We start from the raw sequence: 18,084 nt of genomic DNA, 5'->3' as shown, positions 1-18,084 counted from the left end.
CTCACTATTCTGAATTTTAACTTCTCTAAACCGATATCCAGGAGTAATTTAGGTTAGCATTTTCTAACCCTGCAAAAAGTCAGCCCTATTCACAAAACTACAAGTGTATTGTCAAAGACCACTTTTATTAACCAAGTGTGCATTTCATGAGACCTTTTAAAACGTTTTAGAACAGGTTTATTGTCTTATTCTCATTTTTCAGAGCACTGTTTATCCTGAGAGAATGTCTATAAACCCTTTTAAAACATTACTTAAGCCTTAAATTTATGTGAATAGGGTCCACCAAGTCCCAAACACCAGCCCAAAATGTGGCAGTGCGGCAGTGATTTGCAGCGCACAGGTGTAGTGATGATGCGATTGTGAAACAGAAGACAGGCAACAAAGTTTACAATCTAGATCTATGTTTTATTGTTTTAATCCTGGTCTGGAGACCACAAAGAATAATCCCAGGCAATACACAGCAATGTGTATTGCACTGTTTCAAAACAACGGGTTGTACTCCCAAAATAATAAGACACAGTTTGTAAATAAGCACAGTAGAACACACACACGAAGACGCACATTCACAAGTCCAGAGTGATTGTTATTGGGCTTATTGTGATTTACAATTTATTTATGATTAAAGGAGCAGTCTTGTCCCAGTTTAGTGCTGGCCTGTAGCAACAGCTCTGGATCGTGCTAGTCGTCTAATAACAAACAAGTAGGTTTTAGAAACGACAAAACACTCACAATAATTCCACAGTACTCCTTCCGGTTCAGCTTAACCATTACAAAGGAACAGATCACCTAGCCACGTCCCCTTTTTGTACCTTCAGTCACGCCCCTTTGGTTAGCGTGTGCAACTTTCTCCTCCAATCCGCAGTTGACACATCGCTTTCCTTCTGGAGCGATGACTTAATGTACTGCAGCTGTGCCCCCTTTCTAGATGGCCACTTCAACCTAACCCTAGGAATGAATTGTCTGGGCATCCAGTCCAGGGCACTCTGTTTCCTTTACACCTCACCCCCACAGGTCAGGAGGGAGATTTATCACTAAGAATCATTCTGTGTCTGTCACAAGCAGACACAGGAAAAAGACTTTTGTCCAATAACTTGAGGACAAGACAATGTTATATTCCTTGCTATTTAGAGGTAGCATATCTTGACACCAGTAATTGCTTGGAATTTAAATATCAATTCAAAGGAAATTGATATATTTACTTCAAATAGAGACAAACCAAACAGATCAAATGGGCACAGAAGTGTCCCTAGTGAATATATCATTTCACTGTAAGCTATGACTTTTCAGCTTGTTGAGTACAGCTTTAACAAAGATAAATCTACACTTCTGCAATTAAAACTTTTTTTTTTTAAATGCAAATAATTAGAAATCACAATGCCTAGTCCCAAACAGAAACATACTTTTTAAAACTAGTCATTTAAAAAAAAAATTAAAAAGTATTTTTAAAATGGTCAAATAAAATATGCTGTCATTTAATCAAACCTGGCATGCACCATTTCTCTTTTTAAGGGACAATCTCTTTAAAAAGGCAAATGTATTTGCAACTTTAACAGTATATACTTAAGTGTTTAGGCCAATTTAAAAACAATACAGATATTTTCAGTTCTGTATCAAAGATAAAGGAAACAGAAGACAATATATAGGAGAACAGACAATTACATTACAACAGCAGACTGCCAATTACAATATTCAACAATTAGATACGGGCTAAAGTTCTGGCTGAAGCCCTTGATTGGTGCTACTTCATTTACAAAGCAATGTTTACTGTAACAGAAGCTATAGGCACTGTGGTTCTACAGCATCTCTAAAGGACAAAGTAATATTCAATTCTGTAATTTCAAAAAGATAAAAAGATCCTGGTTGTTCATCCAGATTTTGCATGTTCACAATAGACTAATCATACATTGAGAGCATCATACAATCCAATAAAAATATTTCCAATTAAACATTTATTTTTCAGCCCCTTTAAACCACAAAGGGCCCTACTGACAAAAGTTTGGTGACTTGCATTGAATAACTCTTCTTTAACAAATAACAAATTAAAGAACTCCTAGTTCACAAAAAACAATACAAATTAATAGGGAGAAGAAAACCAAATAACTAAAAACAGTAAAGATTAAAATGAACACATTGACTAAAAATTGCACTTACCCATTAGAGTCATCCTTTACAATAAGCAGGCCCTTTTTTAGTGACAGGTTAGTACCACACAAAAAAAATAAAATAAATCACACCACACAACAAACCATTGACATGAGTGTAAAGATAGCAAAAGCCTGCAAAAACCTCAAGAGATACTGGGTCAGTCCAGTCAATTCCCAAACTGACTGGGATCCAGACAACTTTACATTCTATGCTGTAAAAGGTGACAGCTGTCTTTTGACAAAGTGAATGTGTTGTCTACGTAAATAGATTTGTACGGAGATAGCCTCAATTGGCTAGAACAATCTTATCTCACACAAAAAGGAATCTAGCACCCCATTGTTACAGAACTGGTAAGAAACTGTGGTGGAGTTCAAGGTATTTAAAATGTATTGTGCTGGTTCTGACTGTAAATGTCTCTTAATGGTATAATTAAAAACACACTAGTTAAAGCATTGACAAAACAGAACCCTAGAAGTCAGACACATCAAGTACAGAACCATTTAGAATGGTGAAAAGAAATCATTACTGGAAAATACTCTTGTATGGATTCACCAAGACTTCGGCAATATGGTGCAATTTTAAAAATATCTGCTTTCATTTTTAAAGTGCAATCAATTAGATTGGGTAGAGTTTAGGTTTAGATTGGGTGGAGTTTAGGTTTGCCGTAAACATGAGGCATATTCACAATGGTGGTCCTTTTAAAACAATTGTTAAAATAGCCAGCTTCTAACAGGCTTTCAGAATACTAATTTTCATCAAGCACTGTGCTTACATTTTAAAAAGGACTCATTTGCCTAGAGCAAAGTTAGCATTCTTCTATTCGTAAGGTTGTATATACTGGACATTTTGGGTCATGAGAAATAGCCTTAAATAGCATTTTTTGAACAGCCTACCATGCATTTTAGCTTGGTTTACCATGTATCATTCACTTCCATTACATACACCATTTACAAATATCCAGAAAGATCTCTACAATGAGATTTTCCTTATTTACAATGATGATGATCAGACATTGCAACAAAGAAAAGTCCTGTGCACTCGTAGGGTACAGCACTAAGCAATGTCCAAAACAAAGGTGGAATTACAAGCAGGGGGTTCAGTGGTAAGCCTGCGTCATCTCGGGTAGGTCTGAAGGTCTTTTCACGTTCTGTGTAAGACAAAGAAATTAAAAGGGTTTACTACATAGTAAATCTGTACCGTTATACTACGGTACAAAATACAGCATCAAAGAACCAACGTGCTAAATGCAAGGCATGCAAATGAAGCAGATGATCAAATTAATTGAAGTGCTCTATGTTGTCGCAGACTACAAAGGCAAGGCAGACCAAGCATAGTGATCCTGTTAGTATCTCCTTAGTTACAGTACAAAGCAGTACTTTCCCTACAAACAGAACCAACACTAACATGTAAAGATACAAAATTAGAAGTGTGACCAGTCAGGCACACCCATATCTAAAGCCAAGCAGGTTTTATAGATGGCTGGCTGACTCTTCCTCATCATCATTATTATTTAGTCATTCTAATGAATTCAAAGTATTCACACTCGTATTTGCCTCATGATTACCAGGCATCTGTACCTCTTTAGATACAGATTTCCAAAGAGGTTTACTTTTAACTTTATTCCCTTATAAAAATGACTTGAAGCCAAACCAAGACTTCTGATAATTCTACACAAGCAACCTACAAAAGACTTGTTCTTGTTCCTCTTCACAGCTGTGGAATTGCATTAGCACACAGACAAGCATCCTTCTCCTATTTGAAAGCAATGGAATTGCCCCTTTTCAAATAAAACTCTTTCGATGGCCAAAGCTGTCTACTTTAAAACTACTGTTTAACAGTATACACAGACTAAGTTTAGGGTTTTATTCTCTCCTACGCAAATGGCTGTTTGTTTTTGTTTGCTGGTTTCATCCCTTTCCTACACCTACACGCAGTTAAGACAATATTCCACTGAAAAGGCTTTTAAAAGAAGGTATGGAATACTTTCTTACAATTACAAATTTAAAGGAAAATAGTACACTTGACTAATTAAAATGAATAGAAACTTCACATCTCCTCAAATTACAATGCAGCGAAAAGACAAATCATTCCTCAAGATTTTAATTGTGTAGTCCCTGGCACGTTCCATTTTATACCTCCTGAAGACACATGGCTTCAGCTCCCATATGGCACACATTTACTTCATTTTAGGGTCTACTGCATTCACCTTTACTGCATTCTTTACAAATGCAGGTACTGTTATCTCTAAAGATTTGTCCATAGGATCACTTTTAAGAACTAAAGAAAATGGTAGCCAACAAGCCTTTTACCTTTGAAATATTAGTAAGGAGAAAACTGAGAAAAAAGGAAAACTGTTCACCTTAAAACATGAAAAAAGGAATAATTAAATCAGAATGATTGTCAGATATTAGGCACATAAAACCTTATTTATGCAGCATTTAATGGGGTGCTAAATGTTAATTAACATTGGACTGTAACATTTTTGTATTAACTATTAAAATTAGAAAGGGGATCAGTACAATTAAAATCATGCACAACAGAAAACAGTGACCTGCAAAATTAGTTATACACTTAGGGGTGGTTTCACAGGCCCTCCAATTAGCACTAACTGTGGACTATCTTACCCAATGTAACATTAGTTAGTCCAAGATTAGTGCCAATCAGGGTCTGTGAAACCAACCATGTAAGTACAGAATTAGGATATGGGGAATTTAAATGTTAAGCAGTGTGCAATAAACAACTTTTCACCAGAGTAGCTACTGTACAATGGAATGATGTGGGGCTGCATTTACAAAAAATAAAAAATAAAAAAAACACTGTACATTTTTCATTATAGCTCTTTGAACGGCCAGCTGCCTGTACTCTGGTAATGCATTATTTTGACAAACTGAAGACCTCTAATCTGATTACATTAATTCTGATGAAAACAGGTCCTTTAACTGCAAATAAGATCTACTTTAGCAATATGGTTTCCTGTTTCATCAGGAAACCAGATTTAACCCGTTTCATCTTAAATTCAAGCTTGGATCTAAATTTTACAAAAATCATTTATTCTGAAATGTGTACTCTTCCCTCCTCACAGGGTGGCTGTAGTACTTTCTTTCTGCAGCATGCACGGTTACACATCTTTAGGTGTGTAACCCTGTTTGTCCTGAATTTAAAAAGTGAGTGAATTAGCTCATGAGCCTTTAAAACGGGACTGTTCAACAGATCTGCAGGGATAAGGATTTTAAAGCTGTTTTACTTGGCAGATAGCTGCTGGGCTTTAACATTTCTATATAATGCATTGTTTTTGCTGATGGCCAGAATTTGTTTCTAAACTAACACAAATGTGCAGATCAGAATAGTGAAGCTAATCCTTACAGATAGGCTTCAATACTGGTTGAGTCAGTTTTATTAATCTCTTAAATCAACACCCTACTAAACCCACTGGGGTTCACAGGCAGGCCCAGAGCCAGCAGTGCACGTTACTTCAGTTGCACATTCGGTTGCACTCAAAAGCTGACATTCTTTAGAGTTTTAATGCGGTAGAAGGACAAGAATGAATAAAAAAGAAAGAAAGCACTTAGACAGACAATGTTCCCTCCAATTATTTTTTGTACTGAGCGGACTACAAACTTCTCTGAGCACTACTTTTCTGTCAATATGCAGTTATAAGAGAAGTCAGTTAATATAAAACTGCCTTACTAAACAATGATCACCAGCAAACGTGATTGTCAATGTAAATGTTCAAGATTTTAAATCAACTAAGGTTTAACGTGGTCTGAGCACAGTTTCCATCCTTTCAGCTCCTTCATATTAATTGCCAAAACAAAGAAATATCATATCGCACTTACACAGTATTATCTACGATCACAGAGAAATGCAAGAAGCACACACCTATGCACTTATCAAAAAGTGCACATAATACTATAACAAATGTTCTGCATTTGTATTACTTTTTATTTTAAATGGTGTTGTAAAGATGCATAGTGAGGTCACTTGTGTTGTAGGGATTTATGTTTCTATGTACTAAAAAAAAAAGCGGGGGGGAGCACTGTAAAAATTGAAATATAAAAAAAAAAAAAAGGAAATGAGAACTAACTTGTCCCGTTAGAGAAGTGGGGATGTCAGAGGCGATGCGCACAGGCAGAGCAGATGAAGTCGATACTACATGTTCATCTAGGATGTTCATTTTTGGCTTTTTGGTAGGCTCAGGGCTTGCCAGCGGGGTAACACTATTGCGCCTCATTAAAGTGCTAGGTCCCTTTTTTACATCCTGCCCAAAGCAAAAGAGACAGAAAGGAGAGAGAGAGAAAAATCAGTTTGCAGCATAGAAGTTATAGCAAGTACAGCCTACTACTACAAAATATTATATTAAATTACATTGTTGTTGGGCTTGTTTCCTTTTAGGAAATTACTACAATAGACTAATGTAAAAGATAAACAAGTGGGGACGGTATAAGCAAAACTTGAACACAGTCTGCCAGTATTAACACAGCTACCACAGAAGCAGAAGGATGGGAGCCTCGTGCAAGGATACAGGAAACTCCCCTCGCCTTCTACAGAAAGGGAAACTCCTTGGACTGGTACTGTTCAAGAACTCACCATAACTCAGCCATCATAAGCCCTCCCAGTAAATCTACAACCTACCTCACATTATCAATAATTAGCCAGCAAGAAGTTCTCTTACCTCCGGTCTGTCCCTGTGGGTGTTTACTGCTTTGACATTCAAATAAATGGATTCAACTTTGCAGCCTTCAGGAAACAAGAAAATAATTATTTTTACACAATTTTATATATATTATATATATATATATATATATACATATATATATATATATATATATATATTATATATATATATATACACATACACACGCACCCCTGGACACTGGCATCTAAATCTCACCTATCAAACCACCTTATAAATATTAGTCTGAAAAGTTACAAGATTTAAATATGTTTTGAAACTGGATGTTAGTGAATAGATGGATGGTTTCGGTGGTGTATAGCAAAAGGCTTACCATATGCAACAGGAATCAGTTTCAGTACTGTATGTAGAGGACACCTAAGGTAGGGCATCTCATCTGCAATATGGAACCTTGTGTTAATTGTACAAGAGAGAGAACTGTATAGATGAAAAAGGGGTGAGCTATTCAGTCACAGATTAGGAAGCCATGTAGATATTGTACCTGCACTCTTGTCTAGGAAGTAAGCCAGGAGACACCTCATGACAGCCTGGTGACACACAACAACAACATTCTCCTGTCTCTCCAGCTCCATGATGACCGGCTCCAAGCGCTGGACCAGGTCCTGATAGGACTGGAATCACAAAACACACAGACGACACAGGCACCTTTAGTGAGCTCACTGATTAGCTACACTGGATAGGGAAGGTTTGCACTGGATAAGGAAGTTTGTTCTTCACTGTGCATACCGGTATGAATGAGCAATTTAATAGGCATATCTTGTGTGTATAGCATGAACAATATTACAGTAAATTCAGCAAGATTGGTCTAAATGTATTATCTGGTTGCAAGTTTTTTGCAGCAATTACTCGGCTATGAACAAATTCCAATTGCACAGTTTCAAATAAGATTATTTTCATGTGTTTACTTCCATTTGTTTTAGCCGATCCCAAATGAAGTGATCAAATCACACCCACAATACTGCTCTCTTACCACTCCCACTAACCATGTTTAGCTCTTGTGGCTAATTTTTATATCATTAGAAGCAAGAAAAAAGAAAAAGAAAATTTAAAATATATTTTGTTTTATTTTAGTAAGAACTTGTAAACACACAAAAGTATAGAAAGAGTATAGATAAATTACTGAAACTGCTGAACTACAGATTCAGTTACTGGTAAATGAAAGACAACCGTTTTCAATCTCAACACAGATAAGCAGGGGACCAGTATACTCAAGGAATATTTTCTTATTGTGCAGCAGCCTGAGATACCTTAATGTGAAGGGTGCTATATAAAACTAAAGTTACTATTATTAAAGTTGTCCCCTCATAAAATGCGTAAAGACTTCAGAATTTGCCTAAGAACACATGGAAGGTGGCACAGCAGTAGCCAACCCCTCACTTTTTGAAAGATAATGTAGATATTTCAAAGTTTACTGGTTGGTTTCACATACCCCGATTAACACTGATCTTGGACTAGCTAATGTTACACTGGGGGAGGTAGACCACGATTAGTACCAATCAGGGTCTGTAACTTATCAGTTCAGGGACATAGGATCTTAGAACAGGAGGGACCTGAAGCTAGGAGTAGCAGACTTAAGAAAATGTACACAGCTCAATGTTAAAGGCTATTCATTCCCTGGCAATTCCCCTCAAAATATCTTTGTGTGCCCATTAAATTAACATATCAAGAGAAACACTTCAGGGACCATTGCTCTGCCAATCTTGTTAAACAATATAAACCACTATGTTTGAGGTATACTTTCATTTTCAAAACTGCAGCCATAAATATTCAGATACTTAAATACAAATCTGGTTCTCAGCAGCCAGAAGAACGCAGAGATAGAGACAATTGTTGGTGACGGCATACCTCCCCAGTTGGATAGCGGTAATGGTATTTGTCCTGATCACGTAAAGCAAATTCCTCGGGGTACATCTCCTTAACTTCTTCATAATTCAATTCCTCGCACACCCCCTGGAGCAAACACATTGTGTGTGTGTTTAATTAAACGCAACATTAAATTGTAACACAGAGAACTAAAACTAGTCATGTCTTTTAGACTGGCAAAACTAAGTTCTGAAGTTGGTAGGAATGAAAAAAGTACAAAGGGGCATTATCAATAGGCCAAAATCTGTTGATGTACAAGGACATACAACTGGGGATTTAAATAGCTAAACATCCTGTTATAAAAACATACAATAAGAATACTTACAGCATCAATCTCGTTAAGTGCTTTCCATTGTTCATAAGGAATGCCCAGCGTCTCTGCAGTTTCGATGGTCCTCTTTAGCTGGCTTGTCCACACCTTGAGATGCTTCTGGTTCTGCTCCTCAAGGTATCCAGACAAAGCCCTTGCAAACTGTGGAAATTGAGGCCAGCAACAAAATTGAGCCATCATGCAGTGAAGGTGTAATTTGAGCAGATTTTTTCAAAGCAGTGTTATTTTCTATAGCAACCACTGAAATTATATAACAAGGTTAAAATCAATAGTTTAATCCATTCACAAAGAAGCAATGTAAGAGTTCTTCACTCTTTGTAGAAGGCAATGTACCTTCTTCCCCCTGGGAGACAGCCCAGAGTCCCCCCCAAGCTGGCCCCGGAGGTTGTGCTCACTTTCCCCATGGCGACACAGATAGATGGTGCGAGGCTGGACATGCATGTTCATCAAGTAGTAAACAATTTTACTCTGGATATAATCCTGGATACGGTTCACCAAAAACCTGCGACCAACATCGATCACTTTAATGAAAGAAAGGTCCCTGGGGAGGCAAAGGGAACAGAACCCAAATCAGTAAAAATGGTAACTAATAAATATCTGATCAATAAATAAAACCTGTCATACAATAAAGGGTACAAACAATTACACTGATGAAACAAAGTTTTTTTTGTTGTTGTTTTGTTTTTTTAATTTAGTAGGTCGCCAATTGATTTTTACGCGGTTTTTCTCCTAATATGAAATAGCCAATTATTTTAGGTTCAGCTCACCGCTACCAGTCGGGAGCGGCAAAGACGAACACATGCCGTCCTCCGAAACATGTGCAGTCAGTCGACCGCTTTTTTTCACTCTGCAGGCCCACCAAGCAGCCACCTCAGAGCTACAGCATAGGAGGATTTACAGGCAAGCCCACAGGCACCCGGCCTGTCTAAAGGGGGTCGCTGACGCACAGTGAGCTGAGGACACCCTGGCTGACCTAGACCCTCCCCACCCGGGCGCCACCTCTTGGGAGCTCTCGTCCATGGCCGTCAGTGAAATAGCCTAAACTCGAACCGGTGACCTAAAGGCTATAGGGCACATCCTGCACTCCACACAGAGTGTCTTTTCTGGATGCGCCACTTGGGAGCCCCCTAAACAAACAGTTAAGGACACTGAAAATGGAGAGAATTATAATATATACAATTAAAAAAGCTTCTCTATCAAAGTAGCAAGCTAAAGACATTAGCGGACTTCAGCTGTCAAATCATGTGTGAATGTGCATACTTGTCATAGTGATCTGGTTCCAGAGCTTGGTATGAAGCCCTGTAACATTCTATTCTCTTGAGGAAATCGTCCATGGCGTCTGTTCTGTTGCAGTCTTTGTAATCTGGACAAGACACCTTGACTTCCTGCATAGGCAAAAGATATAAGAAGCTTTGACCATCAAGGGGGAAAAAGGTCTAATCTCTGTGCCACTTTAACAACTGCTTTTAAACAATAAACACTACCTTAATTGGTGCTATGGCTTTCAAATTGTTTTATTTTGTTTACACTGTTTTGGTTTTTTTTGTTAAGGAAAACACATCTAATGAAATTGATAATTACAATACCTATGCAAGTATTAAATTTGTGTGATGGTACAATGTTATACATCATTCACTTTGTATCCAACATATTATGCCAAATGGTGAAATAGTTTTTTGAAACTTACCATAATATTTGTCTTAACAACACTTGGATCTTCACAGACAGACTCAATAAAAAACACCTAAAAAAGGGGAAGTTTGGGTCTTCTTAGATCCACATCAGCCAGCATATTAAATCATGCAATCCTTAAAACATCTTCAATATTAAAAACATCCTGAAGCCTGTAACAGAACAACCACCAGTGCCTGCATTTTTGCTTAAATTGATTTGCTTCTTTAAAACACCATTCATATCAAGTTTGTGTGTCAATTTAACTGACAGTTTCCATCCAGACCGCATTCATATAATATAAGGAGTGCTTTGTACTAATGCAAGTATTAAGCTGTTGTATGCCATGCCTCTGAGGTTAAAAATAAATGTGTACTGACCTTGAATCCATTGTCTTTGCCAAAGTTAAGGATCATGTCTCTCCTCTCCCTTGTTGTGTTGGTAGCATCAAAGACCTAAAACAGCAAGAACAAGGCAAAAAAGAACTTTCAGGCAACCTTTTCTGACAACTTCTAGAAGTAGGCTAAATGCAAAAAAGAAAAACACACACACACAGCCTTTTTTTTCACCATAGAAGTTTTTCTAGCCAGACAATTTACAGACCGGTAATATCAGTGTATCCTTTCAAATAGCCTGTACTGGATGCAAGTTAGTAAGTTGACTTACAGCAAGCTGGCCACCTTCCTCAGAAAGGTAGGATTTGACATCTCTCAAAGCAGCTAAGGCACATTGCCTGCAAAATGCAAAGAGATAGTACACTGAAATTAAAATTAAACTTAGGCTACATCTTGAAATTGAGGTGGTGGGGGGGGGGGGGGGTCTCACTTACTTTCTTATTTTCATTGCATCTTGATTATCTGGTCTGAAGAAGTCATACGAATTATAGTTGACTGCTTCTCTACGATATTCCCCGACATTGAACACTAGTAAAAAAAATAAATAAATAAAAAATAAAAAAAAATCATCCATTACTTTAAAACAGGTGGCACTTGGACTTAATCTTGTTCCATAGAAGAGAAATGGACAAGATAAATAGGTTACAAATACAAAAACCTTTAAATATAAAACATTACAAACCTTTAGTAGGGACTCCAGTCCAGTTGAGGTAGCGTGTCAGTTTCTTTGCAATATAGGTCTTTCCACGAGCAGGTAGCCCGACCATGACTATCACAGTGGGTGAGTTTGTCAGGAGAGGGCCATCAGCTGTTTTGGAGCACATAATATTCATTAGTATTAATTACTTAACACTACCCTCTTGCTGTCTAAGGAGGTGAGGCACAATTGGCCGAGCGTCACATGGGACGGTGGGGGGGTTAGGTCGGTCAGTGTCTTCAGCTCACCGCGCACCAGTGACCCCTGTACTCTGGCCAGGCAGCGCGGGGTTGGTAGTGGTGAGCCTAGCTTAAATAAGAATTAGATATTCTAAAATTGGGAGAAAATGTTATTTAAAAAAAACTGCTACTACTAAATTAACAAAAATAAAAAAAAAAATAATTGTAGGATTAACTAGGAAGGCTACAAATACCATCCATGTATTATTCATAGCATCCATACAATAAAACTGCTTATCCTAGCTGAAAAGCCAGATTATGTATGTGACTGCAGTTGATTGTTACATATAATATGCACAATAAATATATCAAAACAGAAATTGCAATACCCCATTATTTAAAAAAAAATAATTAGAAAAGTGACTTATTTCGGTATTATTTTGCAATATTTCGATTTTATAAAGCCATATGGCCGTTTATTATCGCTAAATACAACGTTACTATTTTTCCCAAACAGTCGATTTAGACATACCGATTCCAGCAACGGAACGTTCCACTGCTACACATGCTCCTGTTGTAGTACAAAAAAATGAATAAAATAAACTACATCAGCTTCCATGTTTTTAATGTAGAGAATCTCTCCTTTGTACACATTTTTGGTTAACTGACGTGCACTCTAGAAGTCACTCACGCGAGATATTTTTAGGCAGGCAAAAAAAAATGTTTGAGGAAGCACTTCCACACTGGGGTAGAAAAATAAAATACCTAATTAAAAATAACATAATCCACTCAGTCAACCCGACCGAGCCCAAACTACAATATATAAAATTACACCGAACCCGACCCAGATACTCATTGTCGGGTCCCGTTGGGTTCGGGTTGGATAGCAGAGCTCTACTCATATCGTAAACACTATAAAATGCACATGGTCCCAGCAACCCTGTACAAATGACACACTTATAAATAAATACTGGCACTTCAATAGAAGCCACTTAATCTATGGTAGCACGAGAACCATTATCAATGCTGGATCATGGGCATTCCTTAGAAGACTTAATTCCTTGAACAGACAAAGTTAGTAGTTTTTTGTTTTGCTTTGTTTTACAAGAGTTACAAGAGTTGGATTCAAATGAGTCAAAGGCTGCGTTCCTAAATTCAACGCTGAGAAGCAACAACTCTTAAAATCGTTTCTGAACTCACCGTTGAGAGCTAGTGACGCACAGCGTTAGCTCAACTCTCACTCAACGACTCTCAGAGCCGGTGAGCTGCTCAGCAGAAAAATGGCGACAGCCACAACCACGATTACGCTGCTATATAAAAATTATGAATGGGATTTAAACGTAGATACTGACACCGTTGTCCGATTTCAAAACGGTAATTGTTAATATACACACGATGTATTTTATTTATGTATTATTGTATAAGAAATAAGACGCAGCAAATATGACAACGTAACTGCAACCCACACATACATACAGACAGAGAGAGAGAGCGGGATTATATAACGAAGTAATGCAGCATATTTAATAAAAACTTGTACTTAAGATTTTGTAATATTCTTTACAAAATTCTGAAGCTGGGGGCCCGATATGCAGAATCGCTTATTTTAAATAAATACCGTTTAGTTTAGGAATGCAACGAAACGTTCCTAAATACATGTAAGTGTTGTTACAATATTGACGTTTTTATTGAGTCGACGCTCAACAGTACCGTTGAATCTAGGTACGCACACAAAGGGTTTATTAGAACTAACAGAATATGTTTCTATACAGTATAATGACATAGGGGTGATCCAACGTAATCGTGTCTCTGAAAAAGGAAAAAAGCAAGTCGGCTAGTGCCAGCAACCCAAATTAACTTCAAGGAACAAACTAATGAGATAGGTAATCCAAATATCATTCCCAAATTCTGACGGTGTACGTGAGGCACGAGGAGTACGTGCTGAGCGTCACTTTATATTAGTATGCCTAATATGGCTGTTGTCTCAGAATGCCATCTTTCTGAAAGGCAATGAATAAAATGTAATTCTTCATACTGCCAACATCCAACAGTAAAAGGTGAACACCTGGGGGATATTTAACAGTGATGTCTGCTATAAATGCCTGCTACTAAAAATGCTTTTCCCTTAAACTCATTTTTGAGTTTAAACGGTTACAACACACAGCACGTTCGTTACAAAATGTTAGTCATCCCAAGCCTATAAAATCTTGACTTCAGTGATGGTTAAACGCGCGTGACGGCTATCTGATTATTAATTTTGGCCCGTTCCAACCCTTGTCCGTTTTTCAGGGAACACAAATAAGATACAATATTAAAAACATATATCTGAAAGGACTTTTAAAATAAGTAGGCTTCCATTTAGATGTAGCGTACTGTGCCCTCTCCCAATTCCATATATTTGCAGGACTCCATTGATTAAAATGGCTATGATACCACTGCCTGCAACCCGGATTCTCAAGTGGTTACTATAGCAACATTTGCTACAGTACATTCACGGGTGTTCTACCTGATCTGCATTCAGGTCTCGGGCCTGTGACTAAGCACTGACTGACTACTGCAGTGCAGGCTTTTTTAAAAAGGTACCGTTTGCTGCGTTTCACACAATTTACTGTGCAAAGTATGTGCGAGTGGGACATTTCTAATCAAGCTTCTTGTTTTGAAACTGTAAATGTGCTCACTATACCAGCAGCACCCTGTTTATGGTTGTTCTTTCTCATTTACTTCAATTTATTATGCATTAAACTGTACTAATAATTTCACGTGTTAAACTACGGTCAGTCGAGAACCAGTCCAAATAAAAACGAGTAACACCCAGCCACTACAGCTAAAGCACAAATATAAATACTACAGGCTGGAGCGACAATTTATACGTTTGACCCAGCAGACTGCTCTATCCCCCGGGGCTCAAAACTAATTTCATGTCAACTCATTATCAATTTAGCCTACCTAGGCTAAAAGGTTAGCTGTATTATAACAATATATAACACTATTGCAAAATTCTTAGTCGGTTCAGTTTTACATAACACGTTGCAATATAGCTGAATCGACCTTATAGCTCTGCCACAGTGTATTATTCAAACCAGACCAGACAATGTGTTCACGTGATATAACGACTACCTTGGGGAAAAAAAAAAAAAAAAGAAACCCAAATTGGCAATTTAATTTGGATTTTCCGCATTTTTTAACATTTGGATTACAGTACCACACACTGTGTCGTGCCTACCAGTATCTGGTTTAAAATATACTTAAATTTGCTTAATTCTTTCCAATTGTATGTATTAAAGGGCATAATATAAAGCTACTATGGTACTACAGCCAATGCCCTGGTCTTAAACTATGTTCCTTGTTAAATGCTCTGTGTATTGGCAATAGCACAGCATCTCAACACTGCTGTGTAACGGGGTAGGGTATATCGGCACCCGTACTGGAATTCCTCCATCAGCCAACAGTCGTTGGGTGGGCTGTTTGTGATTAATCACGCCAACATCGTAGCAAGCAAAAAAATAAATAAATAAAATAAAAATCCTGGATTCTGACAAATACTGTAAAGAAAAAAAAAACATCTTCAACAAAAACAACCCCAACCATTTTACTTATTTGTATTTGGCTTCTGTGTTTGATTTTTTTTTTTTTTTTTTTTTTTTTTATAACACTGTGCATCATTGTTATAGTCTAACAATGGACAACGCAAAGCATCCTACGTTTGTTTTCACTACACCTTCCCAGCAACAGATTCGTTTGTACACCACTTTCTGGTATGTCGATCACACTAATTTTCAACAAAGTAAATGTAGTAATTATCAAATGACTGTAAAAAAGCCTTACAGGTGTAATCCTACCAAACACAAATGTCGTAATTTTAGCACAATCTCAAGATTAAGGTCGTGTTCTGCAGCAAACCCCGTGCGAGGAGAATGTCCCGGAATTCCAGCTCGGTTTATATAAACGACGCCAGTAAAACGCAGAGTAAATTTACAATAATGTCACTACACATTCCTGCAGTGTGTACCGATAAATACATTACACCGTCCTGCGCTATGCAATCTATATAATAATTAAACCGAATAATCGTACATGTTGAAAAAAAAAAAAAACGCATACACTCGTATAGCATTTAAATAAAAACAACACTTACGACTGCGAGGTATAGCGGCTTTATCATCCCTTGAAGGAATCCAGATTTTTTGGATTTGATTTCGTGTAAACTCCGTGGGCATCGTTGATTGCTTTTTTTTTTGTTTGTTTTGTTTTTTTAAAGAAACTGTTAAAAGTTACAGTTATATAAGACTCGTCTCGAAAAAGCTTTTGTAAAACCAAGAGTTACTAATCACAACGCATATGTAACATTTTGCAACAGTGTGAAGATCTCTTGTTAATCGATTAATAAATTACCAGTCCCTGAAAGATACCGGCATTTCAATCTCCAACGTGTGCTCCTGTATTTAAAGGAGACAAGCCGGCAAAGTAACGTCCCTCGCGTGACGTACGTGACTCAAGTCGTGGTATTATAAACCCCCCTTTGGCAAATGCTGCCTGGCGAGACAAAAGTGTTTATTTATTTATTGTTTTAACTTAGTCCCTTATTATTATCCAACAAAAGGTACGGCGCAACCACATACCCACTAATATCAATTGTACGTGTGTGTGTGTCTATATCTATCTATCTATCTATCTCTCTCTCTCTCTCTCTCTCTCTCTCTCTCTCTCTCTCTCTCTCTCTCTCTCTCTCTCTCTCTCTCTCTCTCTCTCTCTATATATATATATATATATATATATATATATATATATATATATATCTGCACGTACGTGTAGATGACTAAGCAATATATAATATATATATATATATTATTTATATATATTATATATATATATATATTATATATATATATATAACTATATGTGTGCTTAGTATATCTAACGTACGTCAACGTAGACTAAGATAAGGATAAAGGAGTTGCGTCCACTAATAAATGTATCTCTACATTCGAACTTCTGTGATATCACTATATGTCTATTTGATCGTGGTGCCAGTGCCCAGTCCTTTGTCGCCTGCAGACACGTACTCCACGTATTTTGCAGAAACTGTGGCTTGGCCTGAAACATGAGTAAACCTGCGGAGGGGGAGGGAGGCTAGACTCCTCATAAGGATTCACTGCCGACACCTTTCTGATTCAGCAAATTTTAATGTTCTTTACAATTGCAAATGCTTTGCCATTCACAGTCCTTTTTATAAACTTTAATTTTGATTTTCAATTACTGTACAGTATGTAAATGATCCATTCATATAAACAGTGTTAAATGGAGTTTAAGGTAAAATCGAGCATGATTTTTGTGTGTTTTATTTACAGGATGCTACCATGCTGTCCTTGTGTCTTACCAAGTTTCCACCTGAATGCTTAATCACCTAAAACATACACATACATAAACTACTAATTATATTTCAAACATTAGAGAGTGGTTGCCCATTTTATCCATAGCGTTTACTCAAAACACGGGAATTTATCTAATGAATGATACTAGATGAAACAACAAAACTGAACTAAAAGCAATGCTTACCACTGCAGGTAATGAAGCACACATTGTGGCTCATTTTAGTGCTGCAAAAAACAAAACAAAATGTCCTGTTTACTACAAATCAGTGCCAGTAGTACAGTATGTATTAGTTGGTCCAGTGAAAGATAAGCTCAACAGTGGCTATTTCTGACCCTGAATCAAAAGGAAGTACTGTATACAGTTTCATAACACTGGCATGCTTTTCTTTGAAGCCTGGGCTGAACAATAACAAGGTACACGTGGCTTATCTACGCTATCTCATAACCAAAACAGGAGGAAGTCAGGCGTGTTGCATTAGGCTGTGCATCAGTGTAGCTCGTGTTGTCAAGCATTGCGCACACAGGCATGCGCTTTTAGTCTTCCACAGAAAGTTATTCAAACAGCCTCCTCAACACAAACACACACATTCAAAGATTAAGTTTTCTCACCTGAAAGACGGAGAACAAGTGACTTGCTCAGTGAGTCCATGGCTGAGCTGGGATTTGAACTAGGGATCTGCTGGTTATAAGCCTGTTTCTTTAACCATTGACCACACAGCCTCCGTATTGTTATGGTAA

The 18,084-nt window shown here is 37.4% G+C and overlaps 1 protein-coding gene across 2 annotated transcripts; it reads right to left on the bottom strand.

The window, feature by feature from the left end:
- Nucleotides 1-957: 957 nt before the first annotated feature.
- LOC121318253 (6-phosphofructo-2-kinase/fructose-2,6-bisphosphatase 3-like) lies at nt 958-16,618 on the bottom strand. Of its 2 annotated transcripts, XM_041254720.1 has the most exons (15): nt 16,110-16,612; nt 11,781-11,906; nt 11,533-11,626; nt 11,370-11,436; nt 11,084-11,158; nt 10,720-10,776; nt 10,293-10,417; nt 9,366-9,573; nt 9,027-9,173; nt 8,684-8,788; nt 7,320-7,449; nt 7,152-7,214; nt 6,818-6,882; nt 6,230-6,403; nt 958-3,292 (listed from the first exon to the last, which is right to left on the bottom strand). In XM_041254720.1, the coding sequence occupies exons 1-15, from the start codon at nt 16,189-16,191 to the stop codon at nt 3,242-3,244; spliced, it is 1,569 nt and encodes a 522-aa protein (XP_041110654.1). In that variant the 5' UTR covers nt 16,192-16,612; the 3' UTR covers nt 958-3,241. The 2 variants fall into 2 exon arrangements, with proteins under 2 accessions (XP_041110654.1, XP_041110655.1); XM_041254721.1 differs by lacking the exon at nt 6,230-6,403 and having other exon boundaries at nt 16,110-16,618.
- Nucleotides 16,619-18,084: the final 1,466 nt, after the last annotated feature.

This window comes from Polyodon spathula, chromosome 7 (assembly GCF_017654505.1).
Source record: "Polyodon spathula isolate WHYD16114869_AA chromosome 7, ASM1765450v1, whole genome shotgun sequence".
Taxonomy (NCBI): Eukaryota; Metazoa; Chordata; class Actinopteri; order Acipenseriformes; family Polyodontidae; genus Polyodon; species Polyodon spathula.
This window is presented reverse-complemented; position numbering and strand designations above follow the sequence as displayed.